Source organism: Macrosteles quadrilineatus, unplaced genomic scaffold, assembly GCF_028750875.1.
Source record: "Macrosteles quadrilineatus isolate MER2022 unplaced genomic scaffold, UCM_ALF_1.0 Scaffold_8__2_contigs__length_117827958, whole genome shotgun sequence".
In the NCBI taxonomy this organism is placed as follows: domain Eukaryota; kingdom Metazoa; phylum Arthropoda; class Insecta; order Hemiptera; family Cicadellidae; genus Macrosteles; species Macrosteles quadrilineatus.
In genome coordinates this window covers 39,878,956-39,898,478 of record NW_026542601.1, presented here as the reverse complement: position 1 = coordinate 39,898,478, position 19,523 = coordinate 39,878,956, and the positions used below count along the sequence as shown (strand labels likewise).

At 38.2% G+C, this 19,523-nt stretch overlaps 2 protein-coding genes across 2 annotated transcripts in view; one reads left to right on the top strand and one right to left on the bottom strand.

The window, feature by feature from the left end:
- Positions 1-16,609, bottom strand: part of LOC128999630 (golgin subfamily A member 1-like) — a 42,648-nt gene extending 26,039 nt beyond the window's left edge. Inside the window, exons 1-5 of the mRNA XM_054426226.1 lie at positions 16,401-16,609; positions 9,717-9,932; positions 1,885-2,113; positions 847-935; positions 485-613 (exon numbers count right to left, since the gene is read on the bottom strand). Of these exons, the coding sequence (XP_054282201.1) occupies positions 485-613; positions 847-935; positions 1,885-2,113; positions 9,717-9,917 (648 nt within the window). The 5' untranslated portion in view covers positions 9,918-9,932; positions 16,401-16,609. The remainder of the gene's footprint in view (positions 1-484; positions 614-846; positions 936-1,884; positions 2,114-9,716; positions 9,933-16,400) is intronic.
- A 1,206-nt stretch (positions 16,610-17,815) lies between these two features.
- The window catches only part of LOC128999518 (centrosomin-like), a 63,042-nt gene continuing 61,334 nt past the window's right edge, over positions 17,816-19,523 (top strand). The window contains exon 1 of the mRNA XM_054426083.1: positions 17,816-17,971. Within this exon, the coding sequence (XP_054282058.1) occupies positions 17,931-17,971 (41 nt within the window). The 5' untranslated portion in view covers positions 17,816-17,930. The remainder of the gene's footprint in view (positions 17,972-19,523) is intronic.

The window sequence follows — 19,523 nt, the reverse complement described above, 5'->3', positions numbered from 1 at the left end:
ATATGGGAAATATTGTGTCAAATTAATATGATAAAAGACATAAACGGACATAAGCTAGAAAAATAATTAATGGGGAAATAAAAAAACATGATTATTCTGGCTTCAATTGATTCATATTAAATCAAAATTTGGTATCAAAAGGATTAGTACTCTCACACAAACCGGAGTTAGGTGAATCTCAAAAATGTAACCTTAGATGAGCAATTGTGAGCACTGTGCTAATAACCCATAAATTAATTAAAAGTCTGCTTTATAAGTTAATATATCAAATTCCCACTGCTTAAAAACAAAAAATAAACCCAAGGATACACATGTATTAGCAATATAAACAGCAAAATCAATCGCTACAAAATTTTTGGTGAAGCACAGGTTTGGGATTTCTAAGCAAATTAAAATCAAAGGGGGGATCGATATGCAAGCAGCCTTATTGCTTGGAAACAAGCTTTTGTAGCGAAGGAAACATTTAGATGGCAGATTAACTTACTTGGAAGTTGCTGACTTGTTCTTCGAAAGGTCTTAATCTTTTAACTTCAGCTCGAAGCGTGCTTAGTTGGCTGTTTGCTTCTTTCAAAGCTGTTGCGTTTTCTGAATTTTCTTGTTCTTTGGCTAGTAACTGAAAAGATTACGGTACAATAATGTATAATTTCACCATAAAAAATATATTACTCAGTAGTTAAATATTTAGTAAGAAGTGATTAAAAGATTTTTCTCTTAGTACAAACAAACCAATTTTAAGTTAATCAATAACAGATAACCTTTGCAACTACAGGAGATAGTTGTGCAGTTATTATGCTTAAGATAGTAATGTAACACTGTGTAAATCAAACCCAAATATGTTAGACTTACCAGGTGTTTTAACTTGGCTATCTCTTGAGTCTGAAATCCTTCTAACTGATCTTTGTCTTCCTGATATTGATATATTTTCCGTTTGCTTTCTAAAAACAATAATAAGTCACTCTTGTTATATAGGCAAGATGCAAGACATACATTTTTTCAAGTGTAGGCCTATAGGTATTATTTCACTGTAATTTTATATGACTTGATTAGTGGTTGTTGGAACGTTTAGGGTGCACCAATTGAAATAAAAACACCATTTGGGGAAGTTGCCTGATCGCAGTCAGGCCACAAATGCAAAACACATTGCCAATTCTTTTATAACACAAATAAATACATCACAACAATGATAACAATATGGTACATTGTATACACTACCATTGTTTATCTTTAATATATGAGTTGAAAGCTTATCTCATGAAAGTGGTCCTAGGCCTAACTTATATAAAAATTGTACCTATATGTGTTTTATCAACATATCAACAACAAAGCATGCAAGGTGTGTCTGTTACAAATTAATTATGACAACACACATCCTTATTGGTGCACTCGTGTGTTGACTAAAAGATGTCAACCATCTGTGTAAACATTTAACTTGCATTCAAGTAACTTGTACTGTCTTTAGTAGTCAAAAGTAGTTAACGTAAACAACTTGCATGGACAAGCCTACAAGAAGCCTAATAAAAACTAACTTATAATTTTATGAAATATAGTCTACGAAATGAGTTTTTCAGATATTTAGTGTGTTTAACAAATCATTAACAATATAAAGGTTACTTACAGTCTTCGCAATCCTGTTAATTGAGCACTACGGCCGTTTCGGAGATAACTCCATCGTCGGGTGCGTAGTTAACGTGCGTAATTAACAGGATTGCGAAGACTGTAAGTAACCTTTATATTTATTACACGCAATCTGCCACACTGATTAATCTTCATTAACAATATTAAAATTATATTTTAAAGCTAATTAGATTACCAACACATAACTATGCTGCAAACTACCCTACAAAACAATTTCCATCAGAAAGAATATTTTCTATACATTCTAACCTTCGGCAATTTTAAGTGCTTCCTTCAGCTCTCTTGTTAGTTTAAGCAAGTCTTCAGTCATTTTTTGTTCCTGTTTTCTCCACTCTATTTCCTTTTCTTCCAACAGTTTTGTCATATCGGCCTCTTTCTTCTCCAGTTTTTTTGTCCACTCTGCATCTCGCTTCTCAAGACGATTTCGCCATTCATCTTCCCGTTTTGATAGCTTGTTTAGTTCTTTAGGAGTTAGACTCTGAAATTGATACAGTCAATTAGTTTGAAGTGGTTACAGAGAAAATTGTAAATTAAAAATTCCCATGTTATTCTTATGGAGAATAAGTAAACTGTTGTAGTTTGCTTGTTTATGGAAATATTTATATCAAACTAGGCAAATCTATTTATTTTATATTAAGCTATTACCTATTATTGTACTAAAAAACACACTTTATTACCCTCCCTTGTAACGTGCTAAAATTAAGGAGTTGAATTTTATCACATTACAAGGAATAATGGTTTATTTGTTATGAAGAGAGAAAAACAGTCAGCGAAAAATAATAGAAAAAAATGAAATAAAATAATTATTTGGGAAAAAAATATTCAATTTCAATCTACAGTATTTGGAAAATATTAACAAGTTACAGCTGGCTCCAGAGTCGGGCATGCGCAGAAGAGTCAACGAGTTGGCAATTGCGGTAGCGGGAGAACCCGCGCATGCGCATGAGGCACTCGCGCATGCGCCCGAGGCTCGAGTGGCGAGCGCCGAACAAGAGTAACCACGACCGTCAGTCTACCACCTCCGACCCTCCGACACCGACACACGAGCTGACGAGTTGTTAGAAGTAGTAGTACGAGTTAGTAGAGTGAGTAATACAAATATAAGTATTATAACGGATAGTAGGGTGCATCAAACATCAATTACGACTAAGGTACGCTCTATCTACCATTTTTCGGCTTTTAGCCATTTAGTAGCCTATAGTAGCTTGTTTTCTACTGTATTATAAATCCATACTAAATTTGCAAATTATTCTTACTATTCCTATACAAATTCAAAAATCACAATAGTTTTCCTATTCAATCATATAATTTGAATTTCACTGTCAATTAAACCCTACAGTAGAACGCTTACTAGCGCAGTTTATCTACATTCCTATCTGGTAATCAGTTTTTGAACCATAGTATCCTACAGCAGATTATCTCCTTTCATTTATTTTATTTCGACTCAGTAATCATTCATTTCAGTAAAATACCACCTAAACAATTGCCTGGAGCTTGAAATAATTTCATAACGTAGTAGCCTAATAATAGCTTGCATTACTAATAGCCTATCCTCAAACTATATAAATTGCTTTGCATTATTGTCTTGCTTGATTTGGTGTGCATTGTTGTGTAGATTTGATTTGGGCCAAGTGTATGTACACATTCTCCTAATTGTTTACCCTACCCTTACACAAACCTCCATCCTGCAGACGACCGTCCGATATTATTACCGATTTTCTCCCGCAGACGTCCGTCTGGATTCCATAGTAAACCTAAATAGTCAGCAAAGGCGGCTAATTGGCATCGAATCATCCAAACTTGTTTTAGGCTAAAGAAAATTAATACTTCGATTATTTCAAGCTGTAATCTGGTTTTGTAAGCAGGGGAACAGACACGCGACTCGTGATTACCCCATACCTTACCATTTCAAACCCACTATTACCGTTTATCCATCCAACGACCGTTGGGAAGTAATTTTATCCTTGCCGACGACACTCGGGATAATCCTTACTTCCGATCCGACGACCGTTGGGAACGATCTTACCTTTACAGACCCACTCGACTTATCCATCCAACGACCGTTGGGAAGTACCCTTTATCCCTACCGATTACAATCGGGATAACTTACTTCCGATCCAACGACCGTTGGGAACGATCTTACCTTTAACGACCCACTCGACTTATCCCTCCAACGACCGTTGGGAAGTACCATTTATCCCTACCGATTACAAACGGGATAACTTACTTCCGATCCAACGACCGTTGGGAAGTAACCTTTATCCCTGCCGAATACATTCGGGATAACCTAACTTCCGATCCAACGATCGTTGGGACCGATCCTACCTTTAACGACCAACTCGAATTATCCATCCAACGACCGTTGGGAAGTAACCTTTTATCCCTACCGACTATACTCGGGATACCTTACTTCCGATCCAACGACCGTTGGGAACGATCCTACAGTTAACGACCCACTCGAATCATCCATCCAACGACCGTTGGGAAGTAACCTTTTATCCCTACCGACTATACTCGGGATACCTTACTTCCGATCCAACGACCGTTGGGAACGATCCTACAGTTAACGACCCACTCGAATTATCCATCCAACGACCGTTGGGAAGTAACCTTTTATCCCTACCGACTATACTCGGGATACCTTACTTCCGATCCAACGACCGTTGGGAACGATCCTACAGTTAACGACCCACTCGAATTATCCATCCAACGACCGTTGGGAACGATCCTACAGTTAACGACCCACTCAAATTATCCATCCAACGACCGTTGGGAAGTAACCTTTTATCCCTACCGACTACACTCGGGATACCTTACTTCCGATCCAACGACCGTTGGGAACGATCCTACAGTTAACGACCCACTCGACTTATCCATCCAACGACCGTTGGGAAGTAACCTTTTATCCCTACCGATTACACTCGGGATAACCGTACTTCCGATCCAACGACCGTTGGGAAATAACGTCATTTTCTCCGACCTATTAATCAGGATTAACCGGACTTTAAAACCCCAACCGATTCCACGATCCGGTTAAAAGCTATCTTACCACCTTGCAAATCTTATTGTTGGTTATGTGGGCTATGATGAGACCGAAAACGTAAATTGTTAGACATCGTCCTAAACGTCACGGGTCTGAGCCTTAACCAACAAATAAAACCGGACCTTGGCTTGCTGAGCTTTTTGGACAAATTTTAAGTGTAAACGGCTTTACCAGGTGACAAGAACGTTGTCGACCAGATAAGCGTTACATTTTGGCGCCCGAACAGGGACGATTCAAACAACAGATACGATACGACAACCTGACGACAAGCTTGACGACTTGTTTTTGACGAAACTGGAAAAAACGACCAACTTTAAGCAAAGAACATACTTCGTAGGATTGATCGATCAAAATGTATTCATTAAGGCATTGGATAAAAATATTTAGGATTCTCTTCACCCTGTCTGTGAACGAAGACGAGGGGGGTACTATAAGGAAAAACAAAGACCAGAATCCTTGGAAGGCTACAAACCCAGCCACGACAGAATCAACACCAACAACTACATCGGGTGTACCGACAACTATAGTAATCACCACGACCGCTATGTCGTCAGGGTTCCCCGCTCTCCCCCCTGCTACATCAGCAGCACCATCACCGTTTTCCCAAGATGGAGAGGAACGGTCGATGACCTACGTAAAGTGTTTCGAGATTTTTTGCGACAAGGAGTAGTAGAAATGACTACACCACCTGCTTCGACTGACATTGGCAAACGCACTTATCTGAACCCCTCGACGCACATCCATACAAACCCCTTGGATGACGCTGGGTTCACCGGAGATTTCAACCCTGAGGGGCGAAAGTACGGTCAGAATGATCGGACACAAGAAAGTGAGAGCGTGAGAGAAATGTTAGGTTTACCCCCTGACACCGACTTTAAAGAAGTTCAACGAACTCTCTCATTGTTAGTAGGCACAGCGTCTGGTTACAACCAACCCTTGGCAGCCACACTGGACTCTCAAACCCTTACGGTTCAAACTTCTGAGAGGCCAACGATGAGTACAATGCAACAAATGACAGCTTTCAGTCCTACTGTAGTAAATCGATCGCAAAAGGTATCTATGGCAATTGGTCAAATATGTAACCAAGTGCGTAAGTGGAATCTTAGATTTGACGGCAGCAAAGACCCGATATCCTTTTTAGAACGACTCACTGAACTGATCGAAGCCTACGACATAAATCACGATATCTTGATTAGGGCTCTGCCAGAATTATTCAAAGGTCAGGCTCTCTATTGGTATAGAAATAACAAAAATAATTGGAAATCTTATGAGGACTTTCTTCTTGATTTTGAGGAATACTTTCTCCCACCAGATTATAGGAGAAATTTGGAAGAAGAGATACTGAAAAGAACCCAAGGAGAACACGAACCACTTCGCAATTTTGTTGTTGCATTACAAATGCTCATGCGACGTCATGGTTCATATTCGAAAAATGACCTTCTTAATAGGATATTTAGGAACATGAGACCAGAGTATAAACTAACGATTAGAAGGGAGCAGTTCCAAACAGTTAGTGAACTACTTAAACTAGCCGAGGGCTACGAGAGCTAAATAAGGGAAAAAAAGAATTACCGACCTCCTCCTGCACCTGCTCAGAGCCTATTTCCCGAAGCAGCTTTTACTCCAAAACCTCGTATTAGCAAGTCTGTCGAGGTTGACATGATTGAAACTCCGAAACCACGTGAAACACCCGTTAATAGGAACATCGACAGATCCGCTCCTCTAAATCAAGATACTTCATTGAACAAATTTTCATACCCAGGGACTTCGAAAACAGTTTTTAGGGCTCCCGATAGGTCGCAACAGACACCGATTTGTTGGAATTGTGAGAAAGTGGGTCATAGATTTTTCGAATGCAAGCTACCTAAGATCATCAGGTGCTATAATTGCAAAAAGGAAGGAATACGAACAGTCCATTGTCCTTGTCGACAGGGAAATGGAAGCAGAGACCAGAGGAAAGGAGGTGCTCTGAGTCTCGAAGCCAAATCCACAGAACAACCTCCAACGAATGGCAAGTTTGGCTCGACAAATTAAAGAATTTTAACAACAACTTTTCTCTACAAACGATTCAACGTGACATGAGACCATTTGTAAATATAGGAATTAATGGGGATCTGTTCAAAGCACTTATTGACACTGGGTCAATGATCACTATAATTGGCAAAAACATAAAGAATTATTTGCAAGCGAACGGGGTATCGCCAACTGCGGTCAACGTTAACGTAAAAATGGCTAATGGTGTTAGTTCAGCCATTAAAGAGGCTTATGAGTTCCAATGCGTCATCAATGGCGAGGTGAGCGAAATTAAGGCCATTAATTTGGATGACCTGACCACCGACATGGTACTGGGTATGGATATAATACCAACCCTTGAGTTAATACATTTTTCACCTGCCCTCACACAACAAATTCTAATCTTCCAGGAAGTAGACACTAAGGAGTTTTCTTCAAATATTATTTCCGACCTAAATGACAATGACCAATGTAGACTGGGAACTTTCCTCGATGAAGAACTTCCCCAGTTCGACAATGTTAAAGGTATAACTAGTCTCGTCACACATCGTATACGATTGAAACCTGACATAACACCTATCCGACAACGATATTACCCAAGAAATCCGGCAATGCAAAAGGTGCTCGACGACGAAATTGACAAAATGCTGGAGGATAGAGTGATCGAAAGGTCCAATAGCCCTTGGTCGTCCCCGGTAGTTTTAGTAAAGAAACCAACAGGTGCTTATAGGTGTTGTATTGATCTGAGAAAGGTAAATGAATCCTCAATTCGGGATGCTTACCCCCTACCACAGGTTAACGCTATATTGGAGAAACTCCGTGAGGCACACTTTATTAGCACTTTAGATCTCAAGAATGGCTACTGGCAAGTGGGATTAGAGGAAGATAGTAGACCAATTACTGCGTTCACAGTTGCTGGGCGAGGACTATTTCAGTTCCGCGTGATGCCTTTTGGCCTACACTCGGCACCTGCGACTTTTCAAAGACTTCTCGACATGGTGATAGGTCCAGAATTTGAACCAAATGCATTTGCATACTTGGACGATATTGTTGTCGTGTCAAAGACATTCGAGGAACATTTGGAGTTGTTACGGAAAGTATTTAGTCGACTACGAGAAGCTGGTCTAGTGCTCAATCCGAAAAAGTGCCATTTTTGTAAAACCGGACCTTGGCTTGCTGAGCTTTTTGGACAAATTTTAAGTGTAAACGGCTTTACCAGGTGACAAGAACGTTGTCGACCAGATAAGCGTTACACCCTTTAGGCAGCAAACCTAGGTACTCATTAAACCTAATGTTATTTGAATAGATTTAATTGAAAATCAAATAAGGCAAATGGAATTTCTCTTATCCTGCAGGTTTGCTGTGGCGGGGGTATTTAACATTTAATCTTGTTTAAAGACAAACTTGTAGTTATATAGCTACAAAGCTGAGTGATTAAATAGAGCTTGTCTAGTAAGTTAATTAGAAGGTCGCCGGTAAGATCCTAGGAAGTGGTAGGCTTTTAGATGGTTGCAAGCGGTCCTTGATCATTTCTTTTAATTCATGGTCACTTGGCAAAACTGATTGTTCTATTCAGTACGGTAACTAAGCTACACATCACCTCATTTCATTCTAGACTCATCCTTTATTTATATTTAGTTTAAAAACTCCAAATTTATTTATATAGATAGGCAGAATAAATTTCCTATCTATGTGTATTACAAACAACTTGATATTACAAACAACTTATCTATCTTTCAAGAAACTATAAAGGTGAAGTTCACAAGTTCTTCCAAAATGAGGAGCAGCAGCAAGAAACATCTTTGTTACCTTAATAAACGGCATAAGTTTCAACAACTGAAGATAGAACTTTCCAAGAAACCCACATAAACTTTTCAAGATACAGTAGACTCCCTCTTATCCGGACACCTTTTAACTGGACATCGATTTAACCAGACTACACTCGGCGGAAATGACATCTCTTTATTCGGACAATTTTTATCATCACATCGGTTTAACCGGACTAGATCGGCAGGAAGTGGGCGGTACTGAAACGACTGTTCTCGTGGGAAAGATTTGAGACCAGTGATCACGTGTCTAAATACAATGCTCTCCTAAATTTAAGTCAAATAACAGTATGCATTTAAACGGTCCGTTTTAACGAGTTTTTGGGGACGTCGGTTTAACCGGAAACCCCGTTATCTGGACTGGCCTCGGTCCCAAAGAGTCCAGATAAGAGGGAGTCTACTGTAGTCAGTGTATAGTTTAAACAGTCCCTTTAACTATTAATAAAGCTAGAAATTCCATCCCCATTTTAAAGTTGGTCAACAGTTTTTTTTTTTTAAAATCGTCGTAGTTGATGTGAGCCACCGACAGATTGTGCTGATCTAAATTACTAATTTCTGTCGAACACAATGACTTGTTTACTAAGTCAAACTAATTAACCCTTGCCGGACCGTCTATAGAATGTAAAAAAAAGACAGCAATTTTTATTTTGATAGAAACTAAAAACTACCTATCCATAATTTATAGAATGTTGAATTAAATAGTTTACCTATATGCAACACTTTTGTTCCAAATATTTTTTTTCCCTTTTTTCATTTTTAATTTATTTTAGCCTATTATTTTTTTAAATTAAATTTCTTAAATTAAAAAAAATCCTTGTACAAAGATAAAAAAGACGATGATGTTTTTATAGACAATCAACTATAACAATAGATGTCGTAATTATCGGCAAATATTTCCGATATATCCGCCTACCGTCCGCTATGCATTAGGCAACAAAAAATTAGGTAGAAAATAAAATTGTTGACACTAGCACAATCTGTGACTGGCTCACAGAACTAAGTTAAATGTTCCTATCTAATAAAAAAATTGGCGACAGCTGGTCCATATGGATGGGATGTCTACATCAGTATTCAATAGTCAATAATAGTAGTAGGGAGAGCAGTGAAAAGCCTACTAGTAGAACGAGCTCCCTACTCTATCAAAGATATTTTAAGTTGCCGAGCAAATTAAGGCATACTGTTCTTTTTGATTTGAGTACCTTTCCATCAGCAAGAACAATCTCACTATTTGAGGATGGAAGTGGTGAAGGTTCTTCTTTGGGCTGAGGGTCCAGGCTGCTTAAACTAGTCTCAGAACCCTGTCTTGAATGTCTCCCGATACCAGTTTTTTGGGTCAGCGATAGTTTTGGAAGATCTGAGCCAGTTTTCTCTCTAATTTTATTTTTCATATTACTAAACATGATGTCTTGTTGGTACTGGAACAAAATGGAAAAACATGGTAATACCATTTCGACAATAATATGTTTATAGTAATAATAATGAATCTTGATTTGTCGTAAAAATACAGAGACAAAGTCATAAGATGCAGTGAAGCTGCCAGGTCATACAAGTATTTTTCCTTCTTTTAAAACTTTTGGTAATAGCCTATTATTGAAAAAAATATATTGAAAAATGTACATGACAAGTTAAAAAGATACAATCACAAACTAAAAAAAACTACAACTGCTAAACGGAAAAAAGGACAAAGAATACAATACCTAAAACTGGACATTTTCACAACTGAAAAATCGTCCAGTTTATAAAACGGGTGTCTCAACAACCACAGTTAAAGCTTATTTTTTAAATCTTTTAATGGCCCGTTTGCAATTAGCTTTTGAAAAAACATTGTAGACTTCTATAGATAAAATTATGTGGCTACTTGAGGTTTATTTAAATTATGTGATTCTAAAGCAGCATTAAGTATTTTTGTTTTGTGTATTGTACAGTGGTTGATACATTTCAGATTGTTATGTTTTGCTGTGTAGGCTATACAAATTATCAGCAGTCTGTTCCTATTCTATGAATAGTTGTTTACAATGCTCATTCCGATGTTCTATTCATTGCTCTTAAAGCCTTTTTTTGTAATTTCAAAATACTTTTAATCTTGCTGCATACACCCCAGAATATCAACCCATAGCTATCTTATAATGGATTAAAAGTAAGCAAAGTATGCAGTTTTTAATATATATTTTTTGGAATTTAGTGTCTTAGGCGTCTGAAAAGAAAAACTATTCGGGATAATTTTGAAGACAGCTCAATGTGGGAGTTCCAGAATAACTGATAGTCAGTGAGTACACCCAAAAATGTTTACGAAGAAGTCTTGATTTAATTTAAATACAATGTTTTTGAGTTTTTTCTTCATCTAGAAATAGCCTAATCCATTTGAATGGAACCACGTTGATGCAGACAACATTGTCTGATGAACTGTTTCACAATTTGCTATATTCAGAGTTTATGTCACCACCTTTTTAGAGTGTTTCTGTAGGGCTTTTTTATTGCTAGAAATGTTGTTGACATTATTAATTTATATTTTCGTACCTATTTTAGACTATAGGCCTACAGCACTTTTTTAGATAGAGGCAGAACCTTGTTATGATTCCCCATAAACTTTGACGGCTTTCTAAAATCCATCATATTACATATCAATCAATATTTAATGATTCACTAAAATGTGATTAAAAACTGGTGTTGAACGTTTGCTTCTCAGGTAAGGTTACTTAATGAATAAAAGTTTTCAGTAGTGTTAGGTATCCATAGTCGATATATCAAAAATATCGATGTTTTTGTGTGGTTTGATTCCCCAACACTAGTTTTCGGTTGAATTGTAGATATATATTACAATGGAGTCAAAAGTGGGATTGAGTTGACAAAGTTTCAGGCTGCACTTTACTTGACGTCCTACACTCATTCGAATGAAAATATCGATCGATATATCGATTAATCGATTGCTTCATTCGATATATCGTTTGGTTAGTTAAGTAAGGTTAACCTAACCTAATCAACAGCTTTAGTTGATTTTGTGGAAACATTAACGGATCGAATTGAAGAAGGCAGCAATGTAACAGCTATCTTTCTGGATCTAAGCAAAGCATTTGATTGCTTAGATCATGATCTTGTTTTGTCTAAACTCTCATCACTCGGAATACAGGATGTTGCTCTTCAATGGTTTTCCAGCTATTTAAAAGATAGATTCCAAATTGTAGAAATCCAGCACATTACCAATAAGGAAATTTCTCGCACAAGATCTAGCCAGCAACCTGTTCCAAGAGGTGTTCCCCAAGGCTCGGTGCTTGGTCCTGTGATTTTTATCCTTTTTACAAACGACCTACCAATGCAAATCACACCTTACGGACTATCTTTTATGTACGCAGATGACACCGTAATTCTTTCTGCTGATAAATCGCTTGATAGTTTGGAAGTGAATTCTTTTATAGCCCTAAACTGTGCCCTTGAATACTGTCATAATAATGACCTTGTTTTCAACGAAGCCAAAACTAAACAGCTAATGTTTGGAAGTCAAAGAGAGGACATTGTGGGGTTGCCCAATATTCAAAAGCACAATTCTACATCACATCTTGGTGTAGTGATCGACGAAGGTCTTACTTGGCGAGAATATGTGGACTCACTCTGTCAAAGACTAAACAGCGCCATCTTTGCTATCAGGAGGATTGTAGCAATAGGTACCCCAGAGGCTGTGACGGTTGCATACCATGCGCTATTCGAGAGCAGTATGACATATGGTATTGTTCTTTGGGGTGGCTCTTCAGTCAGCAATCTCGAAAGGGTATTAATTCTACAAAAGGAAGCTCTTCGAACCATGAATGGACTACAAATAAGAGATAGGTGCAGAAGAGTTTTTTCGGAGAGCAAAATCTTGACAGTGGTGTCGATGTTTGTTTATGAAACCGTACTGCTGTCAATGAGGAAAGGTCCACCTAAAAATTCCGATGTTCATAGATACAACACAAGGTTTGCTAAGAACTATAACCTACCCTATCACCGCAAAAAACTTTTTGAAAGAAAACCCTCATACCTAGGAGCGAAGCTTTATAACGCACTGCCGGAGGAGCTCAAGAATTACTCCAAAGCTGAAAAAATGAAGCCCCATTTGAAAACTTGGTTGTCTTCTCGGCCTTTTTACACCATTGAAGAATTTTTAAATTGGAAAGACTTTGATTTGAATGACTTTTAACTGTTACAATAATTGCCTTGTTATTGTACTGAAATCTATTGTTTAATTGTTGACGCCATTTCAAATCTTGATGATTTTGTAATAAAGTTGTTCTCTCTCTCTCTCTCTCTAACCAAACGATATATCGAATGAAACAATCGAATGAAATATCGAATCGAAAAAACAATCGAATGAGTGTAGGACGTCAAGTAAAGTGCAGCCAAGTTTCAAAATTTTACCCTCCTACTTAGGCCTACCGGCCTACCTACATGTACACCGCAACTAGGCTAAAAAACATGGTGAATTAAAACTAATACTTAAGTAATTTAACTTTCTCAACTAAAGGTAAACCAACTTGTGTGAACCTGGCAATAACTCCAGCCATAAGTAGTGCGCGCGCCCGAAAAATCTATTGCTGGCCGATTTGCGGCAAAATACGGCCGCGTAACATAATACCGATGATGTCACCAGATAGAGGACACTTTAACGGACACGACAGTATCAATATCATGTACCTGGCGGATAAGAAAGAGGGGGTAAAGTCAGCAATAAATAGTGGGCTTGCCCGAAAAAATCTATTGCCGGCCGTTTTGCGGCAAAATATGACCGCGTAACATGAAACCGATAATGTCACCAGATAGAGGACACTTTAACGGACACGACAGTATCAATATCATGTACCTGGCGGATAAGAAAGAGGGGGTAAAGTCAGCAATAAGTAGTGGGCTTGCCCGAAAAAATCTATTGCCGGCCGTTTTGCGGCGAAATACGACCGCGTAACATGAAACCGATAATGTCACCAGATAGAGGACAATTTAACGGACACGACAGTATCAATATCATGTACCTGGCGGATAAGAAAGAGGGGGTAAAATCAGCAATAAGTAGTGCGCGTGCCCTAAAAAATCTATTGCTGGCCGAATTGCGGCAAAATACGGCCGCGTAACATAATACCGATGATGTCACCAGATAGAGGACAATTTAACGGACACGACAGTATCAATATCATGTACCTGGCGGATAAGAAAGAGGGGGTAAAATCAGCAATAAGTAGTGCGCGCGCCCTCAAAAATCTATTTATGAACGATTTGCAGCCAAATACGGCCGCGTATCATAATACCGATGATATCACCAGATAGAGGACACTTCAACGGACACGATAGTATCAATATCATGTACCTGGCGGATAAGAAAGAGGGGGTAAAATCAGCAATAAGTAGTGCGCGCGCCCTAAAAAATCTATTGCTGGCCGAATTGCGGCAAAATACGGCCGCGTAACATAATACCGATGATGTCACCAGATAGAGGACACTTTAACGGACACGACAGTATCAATATCATGTACCTAACGGATAAGAAAGAGGGGGTAAAATCAGCAATAAGTAGTGGGCTTGCCCGAAAAAACCTATTGCCGGCCGTTTTGCGGCAAAATACGACCGCGTAACATGAAACCGATAATGTCACCAGATAGAGGACACTTTAACGGACACGACAGTATAAATATCATGTACCTGGGGGATAAGAAAGGGGGAGTAAAGTCAGCAACAAGTAGTGGGCTTGCCCGAAAAAAACCTATTGCCGGCCGTTTTGCGGCAAAATACGACCGCGTAACATAATACCGATGATGTCACCAGATAGAGGACACTTTAAAGGACACGTCAGTATGAATATCATGTACCTGGGGGATAAGAAAGGGGGGTAAAGTCAGCAATAAGTAGTGGGCTTGCCCGAAAAAAACTATTGCCGGCCGTTTTGCGGCAAAATACGACCGCGTAACATGAAACCGATAATGTCACCAGATAGAGGACACTTTAACGGACACGACAGTATAAATATCATGTACCTGGGGGATAAGAAAGGGGGAGTAAAGTCAGCAATAAGTAGTGGGCTTGCCCGAAAAAACCTATTGCCGGCCGTTTTGCAGCAAAATACGACCGCGTAACATGAAACCGATAATGTCACCAGATAGAGGACACTTTAACGGACACGACAGTATCAATATCATGTACCTGGCGGATAAGAAAGGGGGGGTAAAGTCAGCAATAAGTAGTGCACGCGCCCGAAAAAATCTGCGCGACTTGAGTGGCTGCGCATAGGATTATAGGCCTAATACTTTATGGTAAAAGTTGGTCATACAAAAGGATCGTCAACCAGTCTAGTCGTAAGTTGTCAGTTGTCACGGCTTTGAATCCTCTATCTGATGACATAATCGGTATTATGATACGCGGCCGTATTTTGCTGCAAATTGGCCAGCAATAGATTTTTTCGGGCGCGCGCACTACTTATGGCTGAATTTACCCCCCCTTTCTTATCCCCCAGGTACATGATATTGATACTGTCGTGTCCGTTAAAGTGTCCTCTATCTGGTGACATAATCGGTATTATGATACGCGGCCGTATATTTTCGTAAAATGTCCAGCAATAGATTTTTTGAGGGCGCGTGCACTACTTATGGCTGACTTTTACCCCCCTTTCTTATCCCCCAGGTACATGTTATTGATACTGTCGTGTCCGTTAAAGTGTCCTCTATCTGGTGACATCATCGGTATTATGTTACGCGGCCGTATTTTGCCGCAAATCGGCCAGCAGTAGATTTTTCGGGCGCGCCCTCTACTTATTGCTGACTTTACCCCCCCTTCCTTATCCCCCAGGTACATGATATTGATACTGTCGTGTCCGTTAAAGTGTCCTCTATCTGGTGACATCATCGTTATTATGTTACGCGGCCGTATTTTGCCGCAATTCGGCCAGCAATAGATTTTTTCGGGCGCGCGCACTACTTCTGGCTGACTTTACCCCCCCTTTCTTATCCCCCAGGTACATGATATTGATACTGTCGTGTCCGTTAAAGTCTCCTCTATCTGATGACATTATCAGTTTCATGTTACGCGGTCGTATTTTGCTAAATAACGGCCGGCAATAGATTTTTTCGGGCGCGCGCACTACTTATGGCTGACTTTTACCCCCCTTTCTTATCCCCCAGGTACATGTTATTGATACTGTCGTGTCCTTTAAAGTCTCCTCTATCTGGTGACATCATCGGTAATATGTTACGCGGCCGTATTTTGCCGCAAATCGGCCATCAATAGATTTTTTCGGGCGCGCGCACTACTTTTGGCTGACTTTACCCCCTCTTTCTTATCCACCAGGTATATGATATTGATACGGTCGTTTCCGTTAAAGTGTCCTCTATCTGGTGACACTATCGGTTTCATGTTACGCGGTCGTATTTTGCCGCAAATCGGCCAGCAATAGATTTTTTCGGGCGCGCGCACTACTTATGGCTGGAGTTATTGCCAGGTTCACACCAATGGTAAACCATAATGCTTTGACTGTTAAGTTAACTATTCAAGGGATTAATTACCCCAAGGGATTTAAGTTATTACCCCATTTCTATAGGTAGGCTATGTAATATAATTGTCATTTGGATGGACGAGAAGGGGTTAAACTTATCTAAATCCTAAAAACTTGACAAATGACGTGATCAGTATAAAGTCAAATAAAAAATAAATAAAAATCTATTTTACTTCAAAACATATTTACAAAACAGAATTTCAAAACATATTACCAAGCAAGTCAACTATATTCTTAATTCGAAGAAGCTTAAGAGTGAAATTCGGTAAATAGATTTATATATGTATTTATGTATTTAATCACACATTAAATACATAACGATAGCCTGGTAGACACTAGAGACTTAGGCTAAGAATTAAGATAGGAACCAAAAACATACCTTCCTTTGATTTAGATTATGATTACAAACTATAGCCTACAGCCTACTAAAAATTAAAATCAATTCAAGATAGGCTATAATAAAGAGTTCAGCATTAATTAACATTTTAATCATTATTTAACTAGTATTTTGAACGCACTATTAATTATTTCTGGTCATGTATTAAGTAAAAGTTACATTAGACAGCAACTGATTAAAGTGAAGTGAAGTGACAGACACAGACAGAGACAACTGAACTGACAAGTGACATAGTGACAATGACAAAATGAACTTCAACGTAAGACTTGGCAGTGTTGCCAATCGAACTTTTCAAGCATTAAAATTAGTAACATTAAAGCTCATACTATGTGTAACAATATCATTCCAAGAGGATTTCCAATCATGGATTAAACATTGGTTGGTCTATAGTTCCAATAAAAAATTATATTCTTGAAAAGGCACCTCTAATTTTAAAAGCAATTATGTTGTTGAAATGTCAAAAATAACAAATTAAAGGTTTGTCACAAACAAACAAAAATTAATATTCATTTCGCGTTCCACTTTACTGAAAAAAAAACATTTGGGTAAAACTGTGTTCACCATGTATTCGTATTTCAAGGTAAATAAATAATATGTAGCCATAGGCTACTAATGGACGCGATACTCCCTCATAATGATCTAATACAAACAACAATAACAATGACAAACCTAGCCAAACAAGACAAAAACTGACAATATAACAAAAGGTATAGGCCTACTAATAAATAAATAATTTAAACAACAACAATAAATAAATAATATGCAAACAATAACAACAAACCCACAAGCGAACAACCAATAAAAACTGAGAAAGATAAATATGACTATATAAAATCAAATTGACTAGAGAGCAACGATTGGATGGTAACAAACGAAAAACAATTTTTAATTAGACAGGTCAGAGACTTTGAAAGGGGGAAAAAACTAAACATTAAGTGTTAAAGTGATAATCTTCTTTTTCAGTGTAGTCACGCTGTCTTGAAAAAAGTCGACATGCCTTGTCACTTTGTTGCCAGCTCCCTGGGACACGAACCATCGTGCTGTTGACTGAGTAGCTAGCTAGTGCGGTGCTGTTGCTTAATAAACAGATCAGTCGACCTTGTGTTGGAAGGAGTCTTGAAATGGATTTGTCGGATATCATCATGGATGTGTATATTCATGGGATTATATAAACTTTGAACACTTTGAAACAAAAATCAATGACCAAATTCTTTCTAAGTAGTTATTATCCTAAAAAGTTTTTCTTTGGTCTCTGGCTGGTGAAGAAAAGTAAACAAAGGTGGGATTTTGCCATTGCCGTTACGAAAAAAACTGTCAAGCTTGAAGTTTAAATGTCAGTTTTACTACTTTAACCTGTTCCTGTTGTGTCTTGGTCTTGGTGATTATTCTAGAATTGTTTTATACTTACTTAAATAAGTTGTAATTGTGAGCCTAATAGAGGTTATGGACCATATTATTTACTGTTGGTGCTGCGATTAACTTTGAATTCTTCGTTAGAACAGGGACTCCAAAATGGCACAATTGGAGGACACTGATATTGACATCGAAAATTTGTAAGTTTCCTTTGTTATTGTCTTATAATTTGTAGGCTGCACTAATTGCTCATTCAGTTTTGGGAAATTAGGGATGGTAATAGGGAAATGAGGAGCAGAGTCATACAACAGAGTCATCCACGTCACAACTCGCAAAGTCTCGAGTAAAAGCTAACTCTAACCTTAACTAACAATCTACATGTAGTGAATTTAGGCTAATTGGCTGTTTACAATATGTTTCTACTTATGAATCAATTCAATGTTTCTACAAGTGATCAATTTGAATTTTTCTTCAGATATCACTACTAAAACCCTAACTATGAGTAATTAAGCTTACCGTTTGTGTCGAATTTAAGGCTAAACTAAGTTATAGGGTAGGGCCTAAACTGAACTTAGTTGACAATAATGTGAATTTATCGTTGGTTCTCTGTGGAACTGCATCCTAACAGGATTATATACCTCAGTGGGCATAACTTAAAGCTTGCTTAGTAACCTGAAGGATGCCAATTTGATCCGAAGGAAAGGCAGTTTAGGCCTAAGCTTGATGGTGCAAAACTGTATCTAGGCCTAGCTGTTCTTGATCATTGAACTCTAAATTAACAATCTAGGCTATAGAATCAGCTGATACAGAATGGAAGCCATTGAATTTAATTAACTTGACACTCATCTTTGCATGCTGTTCTGTCGGATTCATACTAATAGGCTAACTGAATCAAACAGTTTAACTTATTTCTATTATAAACAAAAAGAATTAAATATAGACCGTCAGCCCGTGCTGCGGTTACCATAGGTTCTGGCGCGTAAGCCGTAACTACATGGCGCTCCCAGCAGTGTGCGCCCGAACCTATGGTAACCACTGTACGGCTGACAGTCTATATTTAATTCTTTTTGTCTATGTTTCTATAACTTTCTATAACTTTCTATAACTTTAGCTTAAATAAAGAAGATGTTAAAGCGCACAGGTTCAAATTCCTAACAGTTCTATATATAGGCCCTAAAGGAACAATATTTTACATTTTTATGCAATTACTTTTAAGTTTAACAACACTTACTTGCAATTGTTCATCAAATTTAAAGAAGCCTAAGTTATTGAGTTCTAAATTTTCAATACGCATTCTAATTATTTATTTGTTAGATAATAGTTATTTGTGCAACTAGTGAGAAAAGTGAGCAATTGACTCACTCGAGAAAAATCCTTACTCACGAGCCGTAGGCGAGTGAAGAATGGTTTCTCGAGTGAGGCAATTGTACTTTGAACTCAAGTTGCACATTATACTTTTCCTACAGTTTCCATAAAACAAATAAATTTGTGAAGAAACATAACCTATTTTTACACAGAAGTGAACTTTTAATATAACATTTAATGTGAAGTGACAAATACAACAGTACAACAGCTGACCAGCTGATTTACAGCCAGTGCTGCCAACGTATTTCGCGAACATACGACGTTGCCTGCATGTTACGCGCTAACTATTTCGTGCCTTCACGTTGCAAATCTGGAGTGAGACAAAGTAATTAGAGTGAGACAATGTTAACATTGTCTCACTGATGAGCGAATTGGCCACTTTGCTTG